Source organism: Rhincodon typus, chromosome 12 (assembly GCF_021869965.1).
Source record: "Rhincodon typus isolate 14 chromosome 12, sRhiTyp1.1, whole genome shotgun sequence".
Lineage (NCBI taxonomy): Eukaryota > Metazoa > Chordata > Chondrichthyes > Orectolobiformes > Rhincodontidae > Rhincodon > Rhincodon typus.
In genome coordinates, this window is record NC_063343.1 from 30,151,477 (window position 1) to 30,172,231 (window position 20,755).

The 20,755-nt window shown below is 38.8% G+C and overlaps 1 protein-coding gene across 1 annotated transcript in view; it reads left to right on the forward strand.

Annotated features, from left to right (window-relative positions):
- cdhr2 (cadherin related family member 2) overlaps window positions 1-20,755 on the forward strand; it is a 93,661-nt gene that overhangs the window by 35,790 nt on the left and 37,116 nt on the right. The window contains exons 14-18 of the mRNA XM_048603790.1: window positions 2,370-2,431; window positions 4,121-4,367; window positions 7,580-7,816; window positions 15,076-15,145; window positions 16,195-16,815. Coding sequence (XP_048459747.1) covers window positions 2,370-2,431; window positions 4,121-4,367; window positions 7,580-7,816; window positions 15,076-15,145; window positions 16,195-16,815 — 1,237 coding nt within the window. The remainder of the gene's footprint in view (window positions 1-2,369; window positions 2,432-4,120; window positions 4,368-7,579; window positions 7,817-15,075; window positions 15,146-16,194; window positions 16,816-20,755) is intronic.

Here is a 20,755-nt window from a genome sequence, read left to right on the forward strand (position 1 = left end):
AGAAAGGTAGAGTTGGATGCAGCACGTGAGGCTACTATAGGAGAATATATCTGGTGAGACAATGTGGCACTTGAAAGCAAAGATAGGTTTGGGCAATTAGGAGCCAGTAATAATTATTTATATGTAAGGATGCTGAATTGGCCATATACTGCTCTCTGATATGTCTCCTGCTTTGACTGTGACCATGGTCTCTGCCATTCCCCTCCTGATTACCACCGATACTGTCTCTTCAAGGGCACTGATCTGGTGGAGTTATTCTTTCCTTCTGGATAGTGCTGCTGGTGCCTGTTATTGCGGAGCAATGTAGAATCAGCAGAATGTATAATGGTGATGGTATATAATGATTTAATAATGTCAATGTCAGATATTTATACAGAGCGATCTTTAAGGAGGCAGAAGCTCTCTCTGAGTCTAAGAGAATCCTGTAAATAAGAAGTTTGAACGGAAACACCTTGGATGCAAGAAGCAATACTGGGTGGACTAAAAATAATTAGACTCCATACACATAATAAAACAGTTATATATTGCTTATTCATGAAAGCAAAATAGTGGTAATAGTGCACAAATATTTCTGACAGTTGTATTTTGTGTATGATACCTCATTTGTTTGAAAAGCAGTGAAGTAAGTTTGAGATTTGAAATTAATGGCCTTGAAAGATTAATGTGGAATGTCACTATGTACTTAGATCGTGGATGCAGCACATCAAGGTTGTGATACTGGTGTTGGTATAATTATTGGGATCAACATCTCTCCAAGCTGTAATTCCTTCACCAGGACCTCCTCTGAGAACTTATGCTCTCTCTCCTTGGGCTCCAGAACCATCGTAATAGGAGCCATCACCTGTCAACCAGAGCACACCATGGGTGGAATTTAACAGGGCTTCTGGGAGCAGGAAATATGGTGTAAGGTGACTTAGGTAGGAACCAATCGTGGTTTGGGTTTAAGGGATTAATTTGCATGTGTTTCGGCAGCAGGTCAGCACACATCCTGTGGCAGGAACCCCTATTCCCTATATTTGCATGATGTGGAGGTGCTGGTGTTAGATTGGGGTGGACAAGGTCAGAAATCACTCGACACCAGTTTTTAGTACAATAGGTTTATTTGAAAACATAAACTTTCGGAGCCTCGCTCCTTCTTCAGTTGTTAATGAGAGAGGTGGCATCAGCTACAGAATTTATAAGTAAAAGTTTACAGGGTCACACCACTGATGAGGATGTATTAAACAAACCTAAGATACTGTTAAATCTTTAATCAATTAGAAGGTTTTAATTGATTAATATGTATATGTAAATCCCTGAATTTCTTCAAGTCACTGCCCCGAGAGAAATAAAGTTTTATCACTGTAAAGAAGAGGTGACATTTTGGGTCAGACAATACATGTTAGGTGTGAGGCCTTGTTTAGAATCTGTTTATGTTTTGGTTTGGAGACAGACTGGTTTTATTTCTAAAGTACGAATTTATAAAATGCTACATTGACTGCACTGCCTCTGTGCTTATCATGGGGGCCCATTCTCAGTCCCCCCAGAGATACAGTGCGGTAACCCAATGGTGGATGGGGTAATTTCCCATTCATCCCTGCAATGTGATCACATGTGTCTCACATGATTGCCTCTTGCTCTTTAAAATTAGCATTAAATTCCATATGCAGGGACTGATATGCAAGCAGAAATGACACACGCTTCCACCATCATTCTAAATTCCAACACATATCTTCAGTGGAGGATGTCTGTCCTCAAAGATTGCTCCTGGCCAGCACTTCAGTATGAAATGTGTGCATCTAAATCATGGGATTTCCCCAAAGTCTGCCTTCCAACATAGAGACATAAGGGGCTGTCTGCATCAAATTGTGAGCTGAAATATCTGATGCTCACAAATGGAAACAAGAGTGGGAATCTGTAGATGCTAAAATCTTCTTCTAAAAGGTTTTTTTTCAGGACTCCTCCCTGAAACATTAATATCTCATCTTTTCAACGTTCTTATTTTAAAAAATGCATCAACATTATCAGTTGGGCTTCTACATGATCACATTCGTATCTCTATTATTGTATTCTTACAACTCATTCATAATTACTTTTGCCCAAATACTACCCTGAATTCTGTGGTTGGACTAAATTAAATCGATCTTTTCTGTGCACTGAATGGTTTGATCTTTCAGTTGATTTGTTGAGAAGGTATACTTAGGTATAACTAACTTTTCCTTCAAAATTATTTACATTACCTTGCAGATTTCATATTCCAATTTTCTGGATTAATCAAAATGTTCATTGATTTCTCTTTGGCAAGAAATGTTTTGAAGGAAGCATAGCACAAAGAAAGAACATTGTTACTAATGTTATCATGATTATTTATTTTGAATCTTGTTCCACAGGCAATAGATCCTGACACTGGACTCTTTGGTAAAATTACGTACAGCCTATTACAGGAGAACATGTATGTATACATAAATCAATACTCCTGACCCATTATTTGGAATTAATAGCTTTTCTAACTGACCTTAATGTATTTTAATAAAGTAAAGCCAACATAATCCTACTGGACCACAGGTCTGCTCTCTGATTAGAGATAGACAACTGATGTGGGTTTAACTTGAGGTTTACCATGCCCTGGGCAAGGGGAGAGATTATGAAGAAGGCTCTATTGTGGTAACCTAAAGTGAAGGTGGAAATTGAACCTGTGCTGTTAGAGTTATTCTGCATTGTAAATCAGCCATCCAGCCAGCTAAGCTAACCAACCCCTAGTATTTTCCCAGAAACAAGTCAGTTATCTATTCTTGATGCCATCTGGAGCATGAAAGCTGTTGGTAGGTATGTGTACAATTGTGGAAATTAAGAGGTTTAAAAAAAGTGCTGGATATAAAATTGGTGCCAAACATGCTGTGGCTCATTTCTTGCCTGGTAGGAATAATTTAAATAGAATATTAATATGCCTAATATTAATTTGCATTTACAATTTTCTAAAAATGCACTGTAGCTCATCCAGCATCAGAAAGAGATAATACAGGATGTGACATTTTGAGTGTTTACCCTTCAAGAGAACACTGATAAACGGTACATACCTGAAATCATAAGTCTTTTTTTTAAAGGTCTGAGCAAAGAATGAAAAACTGTGAACTCTCAAGTTCTTCCTAGAGTCTGTGTCGATCTGTATGGATAACAACAGACTTCAGCCTGGCGTAATGCTTCCATATTTGAGTAAACTTGATGCATCAATCATTTAAGACCTCATATCAATAAACAAGGCTACCAATCCAGTAGAACTGTGAACTCAGCAATATTTAGCACCTTTTGCAGAGGAAAAAAACACATTTGCGGAAAATAAACACAAAAACTTTTGTGCATATATATTTTCCTTTGAAGCATAAGTCTGTCAGTCCAGAAGCTGAGGAATGGAAATATAGGAGAGGGTTCTAGTACTTTTAGGACATTTGCACTTTACTCAGTTTTGTGATGACTACTGATCCAGAGGAGAGAGATGTGGAATGGGAATAGATGGTTCTTCCATTCATTCTCCTTCCATGTCAATGTCATTTTTTGGGGTGGTCTCTAATGAGGTCCTGTTATCCTGGAAACCTCACAATGTACATACTCTGCAGCTATAGCCAGCAGTGTACATGTTTGAAAGAAGCACAAATGTGTGCTGATGAGAGTTGTGCATGGGACTCATTGTGCACTGTCTGAAGTGCAGTCACTCCCAAAGTCACCAATGAGGGCCCATCAAAGTATAGCTTTGGGAATCATTGGAGATTCTAGCCTGTGAACTCACCCTTTACTGTGGAGTGTCAAGACGTGATTGCAAAGTGGTGGCAGGAACAGTGAGATTTATCATGCTGATTCTGAGGTGGGTTTCCACAGCATTCATGCAAATGTCCTCACTATCTGGCATTTAGAATGGGGTCAAACCTAGGGCAAAGTAACCATTTGAAAACTCCGCCTCCTGCACTTTCCAGCAGACAATGCACCACTGACATATTTAGTATTTTGAAAATTCAAACCTGAAATGTTGAAGCAATAAGAGTGTGACAAGAACATTAATTGCTTATATTTTTCAATGTTTGCCCGCAGAACTTGTATGTGAATTTAGGACGGCTGCAGATTAACTTAATTGTTGTTTTAACTAAAGACAGGAATTTAAAGTTGACAACAGGACAGGCGAAATTATGGTTGCGAACAAAACATTGCTTGACAGAGAGAAACGTCCCAGATATTATGCAACTCTTCAGGCAACAGATGGTGGGGGCCGTAAGGGTACAACATCGCTCGAAATTGTTTTAGAAGACATAAATGATAACCATCCAGTAATGTCAAGAGAGTCCTATACTGCATTCATCACTGAAAACCAAGGAAATGACTTAAATATTAAAATTGAAGTAGGTCAAAATCCAACATGTTTTTAGTTCTTTTCTGTGTTCCATTGCATGTTTATTCGAGTAATCTATCCCCATAATGTGTTATTTCTTAATCTCAAAAGAGAAATTTTATAATATCACGCCATTATCATTAATGTCATTTTTATGTTTTCTATGAGAGGCACATTGAATTAAATTGTTACTTCAGGCACACATTCCTACTGTTGTGATTCCAGCTGATATTATTACTGGACAAGTCAGATCCCACACTGAAATCTAGCTTGATAAATTATTACAGAGATAGCAGGAACTGCTGATGCTGGAGAATCTGAGATAACAAGGTGTGGAGCTGGATGAACACAGCAGGCCAAGCAGCATCGGAGATGCTGATAAATTATGTTTTATTTTGTTTTGGTTTAACAAGATGATCTCTACTGAAAAGCTAGCATGCAAAGTTACATTGCTTTTTACAATAAAACTAAAGCTTATTGAGCAAAATAAAATACACCCAATCATTTACATATAATATGTCTTTCAATATATTGAACGACATAGTAGACATATATATCTATTAATCCCAAAAGACTCCTTTACAGAGTCCCAAGACACCCCATTACAGTCCTCACATCAGAGACATACCTTGTTCTCTAACACCTCAAATTGCTTAACTGTGAGTTCAACTTCCTGTCTGGAAAATCAGGTAGCTTTTCCTGACTTTAAATGATCTCAACGTCAAAGAACCACTTTGGGTATCATCCAAACACTTCTGGTCTGGAACTATCACTAGACTCCTTACTTTAATGTAATCTATTGTTCTATCTTCTCCCTTTCTCAGGAACACTGCTTTGTACATCCACATTTATCCAAGGACTTCTGTAGAACTACACAAAGCTAAAAGTCAAACAACTCCTTTTCCACAAACTATGGGTGTTTTGCTTAAGCTGGAAAAAAGTCTTGAATTCTCTAAAGAAGACCTTAATGTACAATTGTTTACCCTGCATAGCCATTAACTGTCCTAATATGCACAAAATTCCATTAGTTATGCAAGTTAACACCCTCAAGCTGAATTAAATTAAATAACTGCTATAATCATAAAACTCTTCAAACAGAAAAAAACCCAGAATGCGAAATACCAAGAATGCAAACTTAAAATAAATGATAATGAAGCATATATATGTATGTATAAATCACACCATCCACACCAGAGTGAACAAAACATACCTGTTTAATTGACATTTTTTTGATATTAAGGGACACAATTAAAATTTATGTCTGGATATAATCAAAATATGATAGTGATCTTGTGTTCTATGAAATGTAGAAAATGTCATGAGACATTTAACTGGAACAGCAAATATTATATATTGGTTAATCTGTGGTAGTTGTCAAGGTGTATTTGTTCCAGTGGTTGAATTGTGTTATCATCTCAACAGAACACAAAATTTAGTGAAACATTAGTAAAATGAGACAGAGAGGAATAACCTTAACAGTGTGATAAAGAGATCACTGAATCACTTTGTTTGACACTATGACCTTTTTTTTTATTTATTCGTGGAATCAATGATGATAGAGTCCAGCACATCAGTGTAAAAGATAAGGCTGAAGCATTCACAACAAACTTCCATCAGAAGTGTTGAGTGGATAATTCATCTCAGGCTTCTCCAGTCTTCAGCCAGTTTGATTCATTCCACATGATATCAAGAAACAGATGGACGCACTGGTTACGGGCCCTGACGACATTTCTGCAATAGTACTGAAGACTTGTGCTCCAGAACTTGCCGTACCCCAAGCCATGCTGTTCCAGTACAATTACAATGCTGGTATCTACCCAACAATGTAGAGAATTGCCCTGTTATGCCCTGCATATCAAAAGCAGGACAAATCCAACCTGGCTAATTAACGCCCCGTCAGTCTACTCTTGATCATCAGGAAGGTGTCATTAACAGTGCTATCATGCAGCACCTGCTCAGCAATAACCTGCTCAGTGATCCCAGTTTAGTTCAAACCTTGCCTTCATTCAAACATGGACAAAAGAGCTGAATTCCAGAGGTGAGGTGAGAGTGACAGCCCTTGACATCAAAGCTGCATTTGATTGAGGCAGCAAAGAAATTAAGCAAACCTGAATCAATGGGGATCAGTGGCAAGCTCTCTGCTGGTTGGAGTCATAGCTGCTACAGAGGAAAATACTTGTGGTTTTTGGAGGTCAATCATTTCAGTTCCAGGGATCTCTGCAGGTGTTCCTCAGGGTAGTGTCTTAGGCCCAAACATCCTCAGCAGCTTCATCAATGACCTTCTCTCCAACATAAGGTCAGAAGTGGGGATGTTAGCTGATGATTGCACAATGTTCAGCACCATTCACGATTCCTCATATACTGAAGCAGTTAATGTCGAAGTGCAGGTTTGCACTGACAAGTGGCAAATAACATTTTTGCTACACAATTGCCAGACAATGACCATCTCTAACAAGAGAAAATCTAACCATTGTGCCTTGACATTCAATAGAATTACCATCACTGAATCCCCCACAGTCAACATCCTGGAGGTTACAATTGACCATAAACTGAATTGGCCCTGATTATGTAAATACAGTGGCTACAAGAGAAGGTCAGAGGCTAGGATTACTGCAGTAAGTAACTCTTCTCCTTACCTCCCAAAGCCTGTTCATCATCCATAACACACAAGTCAGGAGTGTGTTGAAATAGCCCCCACTTTCCGGGATGGCTGCAGGTCCAATATCCATGAGACGTTTGACTACACTTGACTGGCATCACATCCACAAACATCCACTCTCTCTATCACTGATGCTCAATAGCAGCAATATGAGCTACAGAAATTCATCATGGCTACTTAGAATCAGCATATTCCAAACCCACAATCACTATCAGGAAGGATCAGGGCAGCAGATGTATGTGAACCCCACAGCCTACGATTTCCAGTCCAAGCCACACACTATTCTGATTTGGAAATATATAGTTTCTTCAGCTTCACTGTCTCATTATCTTGATATGCCCTCCTTAATGTCTCCGTGATTCTGCCTGCACCAAATCGACTGCAGCTGCTCAAGAAGGCAGCTCATCACCACCTTCTCAGGGGTAACTAGGGATGGGCAATGAATGCTGGCCCAATCAGTGACATCCGTATCTCATGAATGAATAAATAAAAAATATTAAAAAAGATTAAAATGTGAAAGACCATCTTATAAATTTGTTTTTAATTTCTTTTGTTTTGTAAAGGCTTTTGACAATGATGAGGTCAACACCAATAACAGTGAGATTCGCTACACAATAGTTGCTGGTGACGATGAACAAAATTTTACCATTGATCCAATCTCGGGTGTTCTCCGTTCTATTGGTCCCATAGATCGAGAGGCCATGAAATCTTCAGATGGAAAAATTAATCTAATTGTGAAAGCGTATGATTTAGGAGTTCCTTCTCTTTCAACAACTGTCAATGTCACTATCCATGTAGAGGTAAGCATTTGAACTTTTTTTCTCTTTTGAACATTTGGTTGTACTTTTAGAAATAAGGAGGTAAAAAAAAATACTGTATTTAAATATCTAAAGTCAAATGCGCAATGTTGCCTTCTTTTACTTTCACTTTCAAAATGACTCTCATTCCTTCATTCTGTGAAATGACTCCTTAAAAAAAAAAGTCCTGTTTTAAACAATTAATTCTGTAATATATAATGCTAGGTTTCAGAGCATGGCTCAAGACCATTTAACTTTGTTTAGTATGTCTTAGTTTATAATGTTTGCTCAGAATTTTAGCATTTGACTTAATATTTTTGGACTACTTCTAGGTTTGAGAAATCATTTTCAATTCACTATATACAAGAGGCTGAGAAAATGCTTAGAGAGTTGGCTGTGTTACATACATGAAGAGAGACTAATAACTTTTATAAACAGATCTAAATTCCCACTGACCAGTAGATGGAATTGGATGATAAGATTTCAAGTTTTAAGTCTTTTACTGGAACAAATTAAAATGAATATTGATTAAATATTACGTTGTAGGCAACCAATACTCTAAGCTACAAGAAGGATAACCATTATTTATGCCTGGACATGAACAATGACCCACATTGCATATGTATTTGCTCATTACCAAAAAAATCCCAAAGTCACTCTCAGCTTCTAATTGCTTCTACCTATTTTTCTCAGTTATGGTATCCCATATCCATGGAAGATCCTATCCCTTGGTCTTCTGGGTATTCTTAAATTGTCACCCAGAAACAAGGCTTACTCTGAAACATAGCAAAGTAGGAACAGGAATCAACCTCGCAGCCCCTTGAGCCTCCTCTGATATTGTAGATCATGGTTGACCATCTATTGCCACATCCCATGGAATGGATATAGGGAGTGTTGTGTGTGTGTGTGTGTGTGTGTGCGTGTGTGTGTGTGTGTGTCAAAGTTCCAGATCAGTGAAGTGAGCCTTTCCCACAGCTCATCTTCATACTTAGCAGCCTCTGTGGCTACCTCCAAACTTTTGTCTGGGGTGTGCCTGGCTTGACTCCTATTAACACACTTCCCCTCACCCTCAGAATCAAAGTTGAGAGCTTGCTCCCAGCTCAGGACTGAAAATCAGGCAGACATGTCCTTGAGCCAACAAAAGGGCTTGCCGTATTTGATTTAGCAATGAGCAATTTAGTTACCCGACTAATATTTTCTAGCATGACTATTTGCCTGTAAGTATAGGAACAGATAATTGGGACCAAGCTTGTGCCATTTGAACTTTCAAACCTTTGAACCTCCTTTGCTATTCAGTAAGATCATGTCTGATCTGATTGTGCTGTAGCCTCCATTTTCCTGCCTACTGCTGGTAACCCTTATCTAACAGCAGTCAGAATTGGTTTGAATTTAACATTGTATATGAAAGGGAAAAATGAGATTTAAGTAAACTTGATGTCAATGGGAGATGAGGTATGGACATATTTGTAAATAAAATGAAAAAAAAAATCAGTGGAGGTGTTCAAAAACATATTTAATGTGATTTCAGATCCAGTTCATACCTTTAAGGGCCAAGAGCCCTAGTGCAATTGAAAACAGCCTTGGGCAAATAAAGAGATAAAAGAGAGTATAAAACTAAAGCAAAAAATATGAAATGTAAAAAAGGGACAGATCTTAGTGAATGGCAGAAATACAGAGAACAGCAAAGATTAACAAAACTGATCATAAGAGGTACAAAAAGGGAACGTGAAAAGAAACGTTTAAGGGATATAAAAATCAGCATTTTTTATTATAATTGCTTAACTTTGGAAGAAGAATGAAGGCTTTTTGATAACTGAGAGCATTGATATTGTAAATGAAGACAAGGAAATGGTGGAGACGACAAATTATTATTTTTTATCAGTCATTTCCTTTGAGGGAAGGGTCAGAATGTGAGATGCCCAAAAGAAAGTAATATTCGTTCAGGGTTAAGGAGTCATTAAATTAGCATAAGGAAATTTAAAGGATTATAGGGCTGAATCTTGGCGAAGTACCTGGTTTGGTGAGTTTCGTGGTGTGTTTCTGTCTGCGAGACTCAATGGGTTAACGTTCGCATCATTAACCTCAACACCTGCCCCTAAGGTGCCTCTCTCAAGCGATTCTCACCCCATTCTATCATCTGCTGTTCCTGGAACAACTCGACATTGCTGGGCTATCCTAGAATTCACCAGCAGCCCTGTTGGTACCATCTTTAAAAGGCCGTTTTACAACTGGATATGGACTGTCAGACTGGATTTGCCCCAGTCATAGCAGAGAAGGGAAGGCTGGTGCCATGCTTTCTGGCAGGGACTTAGAATTCCTGGTGGGTAGGATGATGCAGATGTGGGAAATTCTCTTCGCTCAGGTCTAGCAGAAGCAATCACAATATCTGACTGTGCCAGCCTGGTCAGAGGCTGCCACCTGGCTTAGTGCAGTCTCAGTTGTCTGGAGGAATGCCCAACAGTATTTGATTTGATTTGATTTCATATTATCACATGTACCTAAGTACAGTGAAACATTTTATTTTGTGTAGTACAGGCAGATCATAACATACAAAGATCATAGGGCGACTGAACAGAGCAAGGAATACAAAGCTATAGCTGTAAAGAAAGTGCACAAAAAGCAAGATCACCATTAGATTTGAAATTTGAGAGGTCCATTAAGAAGTCTAATGACAGCAGGGATGAAGCTGTTCTTGAATCTGTTGGTACGTGTGTTTAAGCTTTTGAATCTTCAGCCTGATGGAAGAGGTTGGAAAGATTAAAACTGGGTGGGAGGGGTCTTTGATGATGTTGGCTGCCTTTCTGCAGCAACAAAAAGTGTAGTTAGAATCAATGGATGGAAGAACATAAGAACATAAGAACTAGGAGCAGGAGTAGGCTGTCTGGCCCTTCGAGCCTGCTGTGCCATTCAATAAGATCATGGCTGATCTTTTCATGGACTCAGATCCACTTACCCGCGTTCTCACCGTATCCCTTAATTCCTTTATTGTTCAAAAAAAATCTACCTTATCTTTAAAAACGTTTACTGAAGTAGCGTCAACTACTCCACTGGGCAAGGAATTCCATAGATTAACAACCCTCTGGGTGAAGAAGTTCCTTCTCAATTCAGTCCTAAATCTGCTCCCTCTAATCTTGAGGCTATGCCCTCTTGTCCTAGCTTCAAAGGTTTGGCTTGCGTGATGGCCTGCACAGTGTTCACAACTTTCAGTAGTTGCTTATAGCCCTGGGCAGAGCAGTTGCCATATCAACCCATGTAAGTGCCATGATCTTCTCTTTGAGATCTCTGTCTCTGCTATTGTACCCATCTACCACCAAACCTCATGTTTTACCACTCTCACTACTGCCTGCAACATCTTCACTCACTCACTGTCATCCACCCAACCCCTGATGCCACTAACCCTGCAAGCCCTTGCACTGCCTATTGACATTTCCCACCTGAATAAAGGAACAATTGCGCCAACTATTTTCTTCTCCCTTCATGGTTGAATTTCCGAAGTAAACAGGGCAGAAAGAGTCAAGACAATTGGTTAGCTGCCTGACAATTGCTTTCTTATCCCTTATGAGGAGAGCATCCTGACCCTGACCACCCCAAGCAGCTGATTGACTATGTCCATGTCCTGAACTGGTTTCGGAAGCTTCCCTTGACTTACTGTGCTGTGTCCTCCCGACCAAAGTCTATCATCCTTGACTTGACTGAGGACTGCTGACAACCATGGCAAGTGTCCTGGCTTTGTCTCTGCATCAAATGGTAAGGCAAGAAAGAAGTTCTGTGAGCTTGGTATCTCTGGCTGAAGGGGCAAAGTGAAAAAAGTCAAGGCAAGGCAGGGGTGCTGAGAGCATCCAGGTTGGCTCAAAGTAGTCAGTGCTAAGAGAGCAAGTGAACAGACTGGAGATGCAGCATGGTCAAATCCATGAGTTGGATATGTGTCCCTCAGTGCAAAATGTCCTTTCTGTAGCACTGCAATGATAATTACCATTGAACCCGGGGGTGCAGCATTGGAGTGCAGAAGTGAACTGTAAGGGATTGGAAATGTGCCATGAGGGTTCTGAGAGGCTGGCACATGCTGAATGCCAGTGTCCATGGTCCTGAGATGCATGTGGCCAGTATCCACGCAGCATGCACTGAGATGTTCGTGCCTGATGTCCAACATGGAAGTCCTTTGGAGCAAGTAGTAAACTGAAGCTATCCTCACTGACATCTGCGCTGACATCCATGTTGAGAATTCTTGGTGTCCAGTTTATTTAGTAGGTTTAGTAAGGTAGGAAGATGCATATTGATAAGGCAAGGTGCGTAGGTAATAAGGTCATCAATGAATAATAGTCCATCTTGAGAGGCAACTTGCTGCTGCCTAGTGAGAAGCTTGCCTTGATCCTGAAAGTTGCATTAAAGATGCAATGCATTGCTTTTGATGTTGAGATAGATCTGGTCAGACTTCTCATGGCATTCTGCCACATTTCCCACCATAGCCTATGTCACTCAGACCTTTATAAGTTTCAGCCTTCAAAAAATAATGACATTAAAGAGCGACAAATCTTCAAGACCAGTTGGCGGGTTTCCGTTTCAGAGTTTTATAGGAAGTGAGAACTTTGTACATGTGGTAGTAATAATTTTCCGAAGTTTTCCCAGTTCACAATCAGTTCCCTTAGATTGTGCAGGGCATAGAGAGTAGGGATACTGCAACAAGTTGCGTACTGTAAAGGATGTCTTTCGGACCTTCAACAATTCACCATATTTATTAATGATGATATAGAGAGTCACATATCCAAATTTGTCAATGCACAAAGATTAGTGGCATTATAGATTGAAAAGCATTTTTGTAACTTTCTAAAGAGACATTGATACATTATATAAATAGCCAAAACTGTGAAAAATTGATTTCAATGAAGACCAATGTGAGATCATCCACTTTAAACATAAAAATCAGTAGAATAGGATATTTTCTAAATGATGAAAAGCTTGAAAGTCCAAAAAGACTTGGGAGAATCCAGGTTTATGAAAAATTAAAATGTCATATGCAGATAAATCAAATCAACAATATGGAATAGAATGCTGGCCTTTATATCTAGAGGTGCAGAATAAGTGGGGTAATTTTTACCAGCTATATAAGGCCCTGGTAAGATCAGGTATTTCTGGGCACGATATTTTAAGAAAGGTAGGCTGCCCATGGGGGATTGAAGCATAGATTGGCCAAAATGATGACATCACATTTGAATTACAAGAGGGCATTACACAAATTGCGTCTACCGTTATCAGAGTCTTGCTCCTAAAGCACCAATGCCAATGGACAGACCATTGCATCTGGATGCCTGAAAATCATCTCACTTGGCTGGTTCTCTCCTCTGAGCTTTCTGTTGGCCAATGCTCAGGCTCATGGGACAGCCAAAGGAAAAGGCCAAGGATACGCTCAAGGTTACCCTAAATCACGAAAGCATTGACGTCACCGAGTGGGAGGAGAAAGCTGTTGACTGCTTAGCATTGCATCTCCAGATCCACTAAGGTTCAAGCCACCTTGAGGTTCAGTGACTCAACTGTGCGGTTTGAATAGTGGCAGCAGAGGAAGGAGAAGGAAGCCAGCCCAGTTCTATTTCCTCACACAGCAACATGCCCCTGGAAAAGCTTATACATCAAAAATTGGACTTCTCAGTCATCTGAGAACTCATTAAGCCTGACAGATGTATCTTTGATTCCGAGCGACTGCAGTGGTTGTTGTTGATCACATAAACTGTATTTCCTGGATGTAAAAGATTAAGGGATGATTGATTGAAGTTTTCAAGGCATTAAAGGGAATGATAAGGGAGTTAGAGATAAATTATTTTCCTTGGGGAAATATATAACTAGCAAAAAAAGTGCAAAAACTAGAGCTAGAACTTTCAGAGGTAAGTAGATTCACGAGACACTGTCAACACTCAGTCAGCACATTTAACAATTCTGGCAGAAATTAGTAACATTTCTGAAGACATATGAATTATCCAGAGAGCTTCACAAAGGATTGAATGACAGGATTCCGTATTTTAAGACACTTACTATACCAAACACACAAAAATTAACATTGACTGAACAGTGCTAAGTTGGCAATCAACACATTAAATTGCAGAACAGGTATTCTTCTCATATTGCGTAGTGATAATGTCCCTACCTCTGAGCTAGGATACCCAGGTCCAAATTCCACCTGCTGAAGAGCTGTGTAATAACTATTATGAACAGCTTGATTATAAAATATCTAGATATTCTTAATAACTTTTGAACGAACCGAAAACCCCACATTATGTTTATACATTACAGTAGATTCTTAGTGAACACGTAGTCTTATGACTGTGTTTGTGAGTTTGCAAGCAACAAGCACACCTGCCTGCTGTAAGATCACATGGTTTGAGTTATAAAGCCTTTTATAAGTTCCACATTCTTAATTTAAAACAGTGTAGTCCTCAGTTGTGCTTGACTTAACAAGATATGAACGAGCAGTATTAATGAATCAAGTAGAATTTATTAACCAATGTTTTATATTGAATAAACAAACAGTGAAGACAATATTGAAGTTCCTTGTCTTTCAAGGCTCAGGATTCCTTGAATAATGCCGACAAATGTGATGTCTTTCTTCACTTCTCTCTGAAGTGATTTTGAATTGAACTTTGTCTCAAAATAATTACACTATAGAAGCCATGTTAAAATGGTGCCGCAAAGGTCTCTAATTTTAAAATGCTATTCCTAACTCTGAAGGTTGCCTATTTCTTATTCAAAATGGTTTGAATTAACTCTTTCCATTGGTTGAAGAAGTTCTGATGAATGGTCACTGCACTCAAAATGTTACTTCTGCTTTCTCTCCACAGATGCTACCAGGCCTGTTGAGTTTTTCCAGCAATTTCTGTTTTGCTTCAAACCTACAGCACCCACTGTTCTTTGTTTTATCTTCATCTTGAATGCCTACAATTCTTTTTTACATTTTCTCACCAGTCTTTGTCTCCAGTCCAGCCATGCTGGAACCTTTCTCCATTCACTGAAATTGACTTTCCACCAATTTCTTTGTCTTTATTGTAACCAGTTTAAATTTAATTAGGTTAAATGGATTGGGGGTGCATGGGTAAGGGGGATGGGCAGGGGAATATGGTTTGATCAGAATGTAAGACAGCCTGGACATATATTAATGAAAATTCTTCAAAGTAGCACAAGTTGTTTGGTGTACTTTAGTTTGGATAAGAGCACCTCTTTATGTTATGAAGAAAATTTTTGCATTTTTAAATATTATTTTCTTTTAAACCTTACAGGATGTAAATGACTATTCACCAGTATTTTCTCAGTCTGTCTATTATGCTTCTGTAATGGAACACACATTAGGTAAGTTATGACATGAAATATCAACAATATTATAATGATCTTTGTTATGGAGTAAATTGTGTATTTAGAGCACTGGTTTTCCACTGTCGCACTTGTACCCAATCCCAAAGGCTTGATAACAAATTAAATTAGTGGCTTTGCTAGAAGTGGCAATGTGTTGCAAGTAAATTGCTTTAGAACATTAAAAGAAAACTATTAGTTTTCGATGGTTGCTGTTCTAATCACAAAAGACAGAATTTCAAACAATTGTTGATGTTCCTTCAACAAGCAATAACAGTTCATAGAAGAGAGGGAAAATTGGTTGACAGTGCTCCTAGGAGCATGCTGAGGAATAATACTAATGTTAGAAAAAAAACTGTTGGGAGAAGTAGCTAATTTACCAATTGGCGTATAGGCTGACAGCTTTCCCTAGGAGCCTTCAAGTTAAAGTAAGAAGTATATTCTGATGATCAAAACCGTACCTGCATTTTTAGAGACAGACTCTAGCTGCTCCAGCTCTTGGGTCTGCTCTTGTTTGCTCAGAAGAGCAGCTAAATACTAAACCTGAGGCAACCTGAAGTAAGATGTGTAAGAGTAACTCATTTTAGCTACCCAGTTGCTTAGTTTCTGTCAGGCAAGCACATATAAAATTAGTCATTTGATGTTTTGGTGTTACTTTTAGTGCATAAACAAACATAATGTTTGTATTTTGTTTTGTAATTTTATGATTTATTTGGTCTTTACTCAGCACTTGGTACATGGAAGTTGAGATGAACACAGCCTTCATTCATTTGTTAATACAAATAAGGAACTTTTAATAGCATAATGCATCATGCCATCTGCATATCCCTAAAGATTTATTAACTGTACATTTTCTGAATAAATTATCATAATCTTGTTTTATCATTTTATTTATAATTTTATGACTGCAAAATAAAATAGTTTTCAATGATACCTTTGGAAAAATGCTGTTCAAAACAATGAGACATATTCATTTTTCCTTGATTAATTGTTAGTATCTCTTAGAACAATATGTTCATCTTTCTTATTTGTTCTTACCATGCATACAGGAGCTTTTGTGACATTGGTTAAAGCCAACGACAATGATGCAACAGAAGTCAACAATCGGATAACATACCGTATTGAAAATGGTGGCTCAGGAATCTTTCTAATCAGATCAATCTTAATCAATAATACCATTCCAAAACAGTATGGAGGAAATCTTACTGTTGATCCTACAATAGCGCTGGATTATGACAAAGGACCAAAATTTTACAATCTAAGTGTCAGTGCTTCAGATTTAGGAACTCCATCTAAAATAGCACATGCAACTGTTCATGTCACTGTATTAGACATGAATGATGAAACTCCTGTACTAGATCCAGATTCAATGAAGGATTTAGATGTAATGGAAAATAACACCGAACTTGGAATAGTACGGAATATAACTGCAACTGACATTGACACAAATCATTCATTAATCTATCAACTGGTTTCAACAGTTTGTTATAAGTCTAAAATTATTGATGCTCGACCAGATGCACCATGCCATTACTGGTTTGGACTTTATGACAATGGATCACTCTATGTGAATGAATCCTCAGTTATTGACTATGAGGAATATGATCAAGTGGACATGACTATTCGTGTGACTGATCTTTACACTGAAAAAAATAATGCTTCCAGTATTGGTAAGCCAATCTTCTAATTCTCGGGTGTGTTGCAGTATGTACTTTTCTAAAAGGCTCATTACACCCTTTTCTGCCACTGAGACAGGATCATTTTCAGACAATTCTCTTCTCAATCCATCTCTTTGTTCCCCAGGGAAAGAACAAAAATTGTGGAGTAATTTTTCTTTGGCTCTTTGGAATCCCTCTGTTAGAGAGGCTAAACTGATTTCATTCACCTCATTTCAGCAGCTGGAAGCTCCAGGTCTCCCACAGTAACTTTATAAACAGCTGAACCTCTAGGATTTAGACAATGTTAATCTCAGACCACAGTAATGCTAAAAGATGTGAGTCCCTTTCTCTGCCCATCTCCCCTCCATGGCCCCTCCCCCCATCATTGCACTTTTGATGGCAAATTGCAACCCTCAAGTTTTCTAAATGTGCAACATATCAGGAAGGAAGAGCAGTATCTAATTTAAAATTGTCTAATAATTGCATCATATTTATGATAATTGGTATAAAGTTATTGTTGAGAAATCTGAGTACAAGAAGCTAAGGCGCAGGATTTGTTTTGATGGTGTAAACTCCTCTATATCTCAGGCAATCCCACTTTACAGTGAGACTAACATTATGTGATTTTGATTGATCGTGTTGTATCAATACTGCCTAGAAACGCAGTGGTGCAGCACCCATTTTTCAGGTCTTTGGTGGCCTCCTGATTTTCCAGCATGGCAGGCAAGAAGTACACATTTATTTGAGCTAGAAGTGCATGGCCAGCTGGATTAGCAAAAGCCAAATATACTGGTATGTATTACTCATGCCTGAAATAGCCATTAATTCCTTTGCATGATGAAGGATCCAGCATCTGTTTGAATTAATGTGACAGCTTATCAATGCCATGGAAATCCAGTAAGCTCTGCAGCAAAAACGTCTCATTGGGTGGGCAAGTACATAGAGTCATAGAGTTAACTTGCATGGAAACAGATCCTTCGGTCTAACTTGTCCATGCTGACCAAGTTTCCCAAACCAAACTAGTCCCACTTGTCTGCATTTGGCCCATTTCCTTCCAAACCTTTCTGATTAATGTACCTGTCCCAAATATCTTTTAAATGTTCTAACTGTACCTGCATCTACCACTTCCTCTGGCAGTTCATTCTACATACAAACCACCCTCTGTGTGAAAAAGTTGCCCCTCAGATCCCTTTTAAATCTTTCTCCTCTCACCATAAAAATATATTCCTTAGTTTTGAAATCACCCATTCAAGAGGAAAGACCTTTGCTATTCACCTTTTCTATGTTCCTTATGATTTTATATATAAGGTCAGCCCTCAACCTTCTATTCTCTAGTGAAGAAAATTCCAATCTATCCTTATAATTCAAACCCTCCAGTCTCAGCAACATCCTGGTAAATCTTTTTTGAACCCTCTACAATTTAATAATATCCTTCCTATAGCAGGGTGACCAGAACCGTACATAGTACTCCAAAAGTGCCTTCACCAATCATAATCATAAATTGAATTACAAAAATAAAATTTGACTGAAAATGAACAGAAATGGAAAATTAATATTTTGGATTCTATTATGTTTTTAGCAGAGACTCAATATAAGAAAAAAAGAGAACTGTTTGACTGGGGAAGGAAGCAAAATGTGCTGTAGAGATAATGACAGAAATTGCTGGAAAAACACAACAGGTCAGGCAGCATCTGTAGAGAGAAGGCAGAGTTAAAATTTCAGGTCCTTTTTCAGAACTGATGTCCTGAAATTAGATCTGATTTAACAGTTCTGAGGAAGGGTCACTGGACCTGAAATGTTAACTCTGCTTTCAGTCTACAGATACTGCCAGACCTGCTGAATTTTTCCAGCAATTTCTGTTTTTGTTTCTGATATCCAGCATCTGCAGTGTTTTGTTTTCTTATGCATATACTGTAGAGAGTATGATTTAGTTAAAAAAGGACTTAAATATGGTTACAGACAAAATATAAGAAAAGGGTTGTTACATTAATTACAGGTCCCCTAATTGTGGGTGAGAAATGGAAGTTAACGCCTGATCTTTTGTCTATGAACCAGGTGCACAGAGTAATGGCAAGCACAACTTAGAAAATAGTTGCCCAGTTATTGGATTTGTTTGTGGGCTATGTTAGAAGCTGACTCTGGATGGAGAGAGTGCAGGATATTAGGTGTGGAGTGGGTTGACAGAGATCCTTTCTCCGAAACCTGGCACTGTATTGAAGTTTAAAAAAAGCACATTGAACAGTGTCAAACTGTCACACCTCACATCCCTCCCCACCCTACACACTCCCCATCCATTGCCAATCAATTATGGCTGCCATAGACAGACTTCAGGACCCAGAAAGAGATGACATTAAATAAATAAATAAAGTTCTTAACTGTGTATTGCAGACTTTACCATATGGAAAAAAAATCTCATTCATAAAAGGAATTACTATAGTCACGTTAGCAAGGGTGGACTGGGACCGGATACTTTTGGGTAAATTTATGTCAGAGCTGTGGGATGCATCCAAGAAGCAAATAGGGAGAGTACTGGGCAAGGCTGTTCCAATAAAGACAAAGGAAAGGACTAACAAATCCTGTGAACCCTGGATATCAAAGGATATACATATTTGGATAGAGAAGAAAAGGGAGGCAGATACTGAGGGCTCAAAACAGCAGAATCCCTAGAGAAGTAAAGAATGTGCAACAGAAGCTTAACTAGGAAATCAGGAAAGCCAAAAGGGGGACATGAAAGAATAATGGCAGGGAAAATAAAGGAAAATCTCAAGTTATTTTACAATTGCATTAAGAATTAAAGGATAACTCGGGAAAGAGTAGGGTCTATAAAGGACCACAGTGGTAATTTGTGAATGGAGTCAGATGACAAAGATAGGGTTCTAAACTGAAGCTTTGTGTCAGTGTTCTCTTGTGAGAATGCTGATGTGGATATAGAAATCAGAGACAAGGACTGTGATATATTTAAAGAAGTTAGCATTGATATAGAAGAGGCTCTGAGTGTCCTAGCAAGCTTAAAAGTAGATAAATCTCCACGGATGAAATGTATCCCAAGCTGTTTAGTGATGCATGGGAGGAAGTAGCTGGGGCGTTAGCACTAATTTCCAATTCCTTCCTGGCCACAGGATAGGTGGCAGAGGACTGGAGGACAGCCAATGTGGTATTGTTATTCAACAAAGAATCAACCCAGGAAACTACAGGCAAATCAGTCTAACCTTACTGGTGGGGAAACTACTGGAAACAATTTCGAGCCACAGCATTAATTTGCACTTGGAGAGGCAGAGATTATTCAAGAATAGTCAGCATGGTTTTATTATGGGCAGATCATGTCTGACCAACTTGATTGAATTTTTCAAAGAGCTAACGAGGTGTGGAGATGAGGGCAATACTTTTCACATGCACTACTTGGACTTCTGCAAGGCTTTCGATAAGGTCCGGCATGGGAGCGAAGTTACGCTGCCATGGGATCCAAGGAAAATTAGCAAATTGGATCCAGAATTGGCCAAGTGGCAGGAAGCAAAGAAAAGTGGTTGAAGAGTGTTTTTTTTATGACTGGAATTCTGTGTCCAGTAGTGTTCCACAGGGATCAGTGTTTGGACCTTGTTGTTTGTGGCATATGTAAGTGATTTAGACTTGAATGTAAGATGCTTGATCAGTAAGTTCGTGCATGATACAAAATAGGTGGGGTGGTAAATAGTGAGGAGGATAGCCTTAAATTACAGGAGGATTCAGATAGGCTGGGTAGATGGGCTGATCAGTGACAAATGGAATTCAAACCGGATAATTGTGAGGTGATGTACTTGGGCAGGACAAACATGGCAAGGGATACGTGATGAACGGCAGGACCCAGGAAGCACTGAGGATCAGATTTAAATCAATGGAATACGAAGTCTGGAGTGTTAAAACGAATCATTGCTTGCTTTGCACACAATTCCAACTGGTTATAGATTCTTTGAAG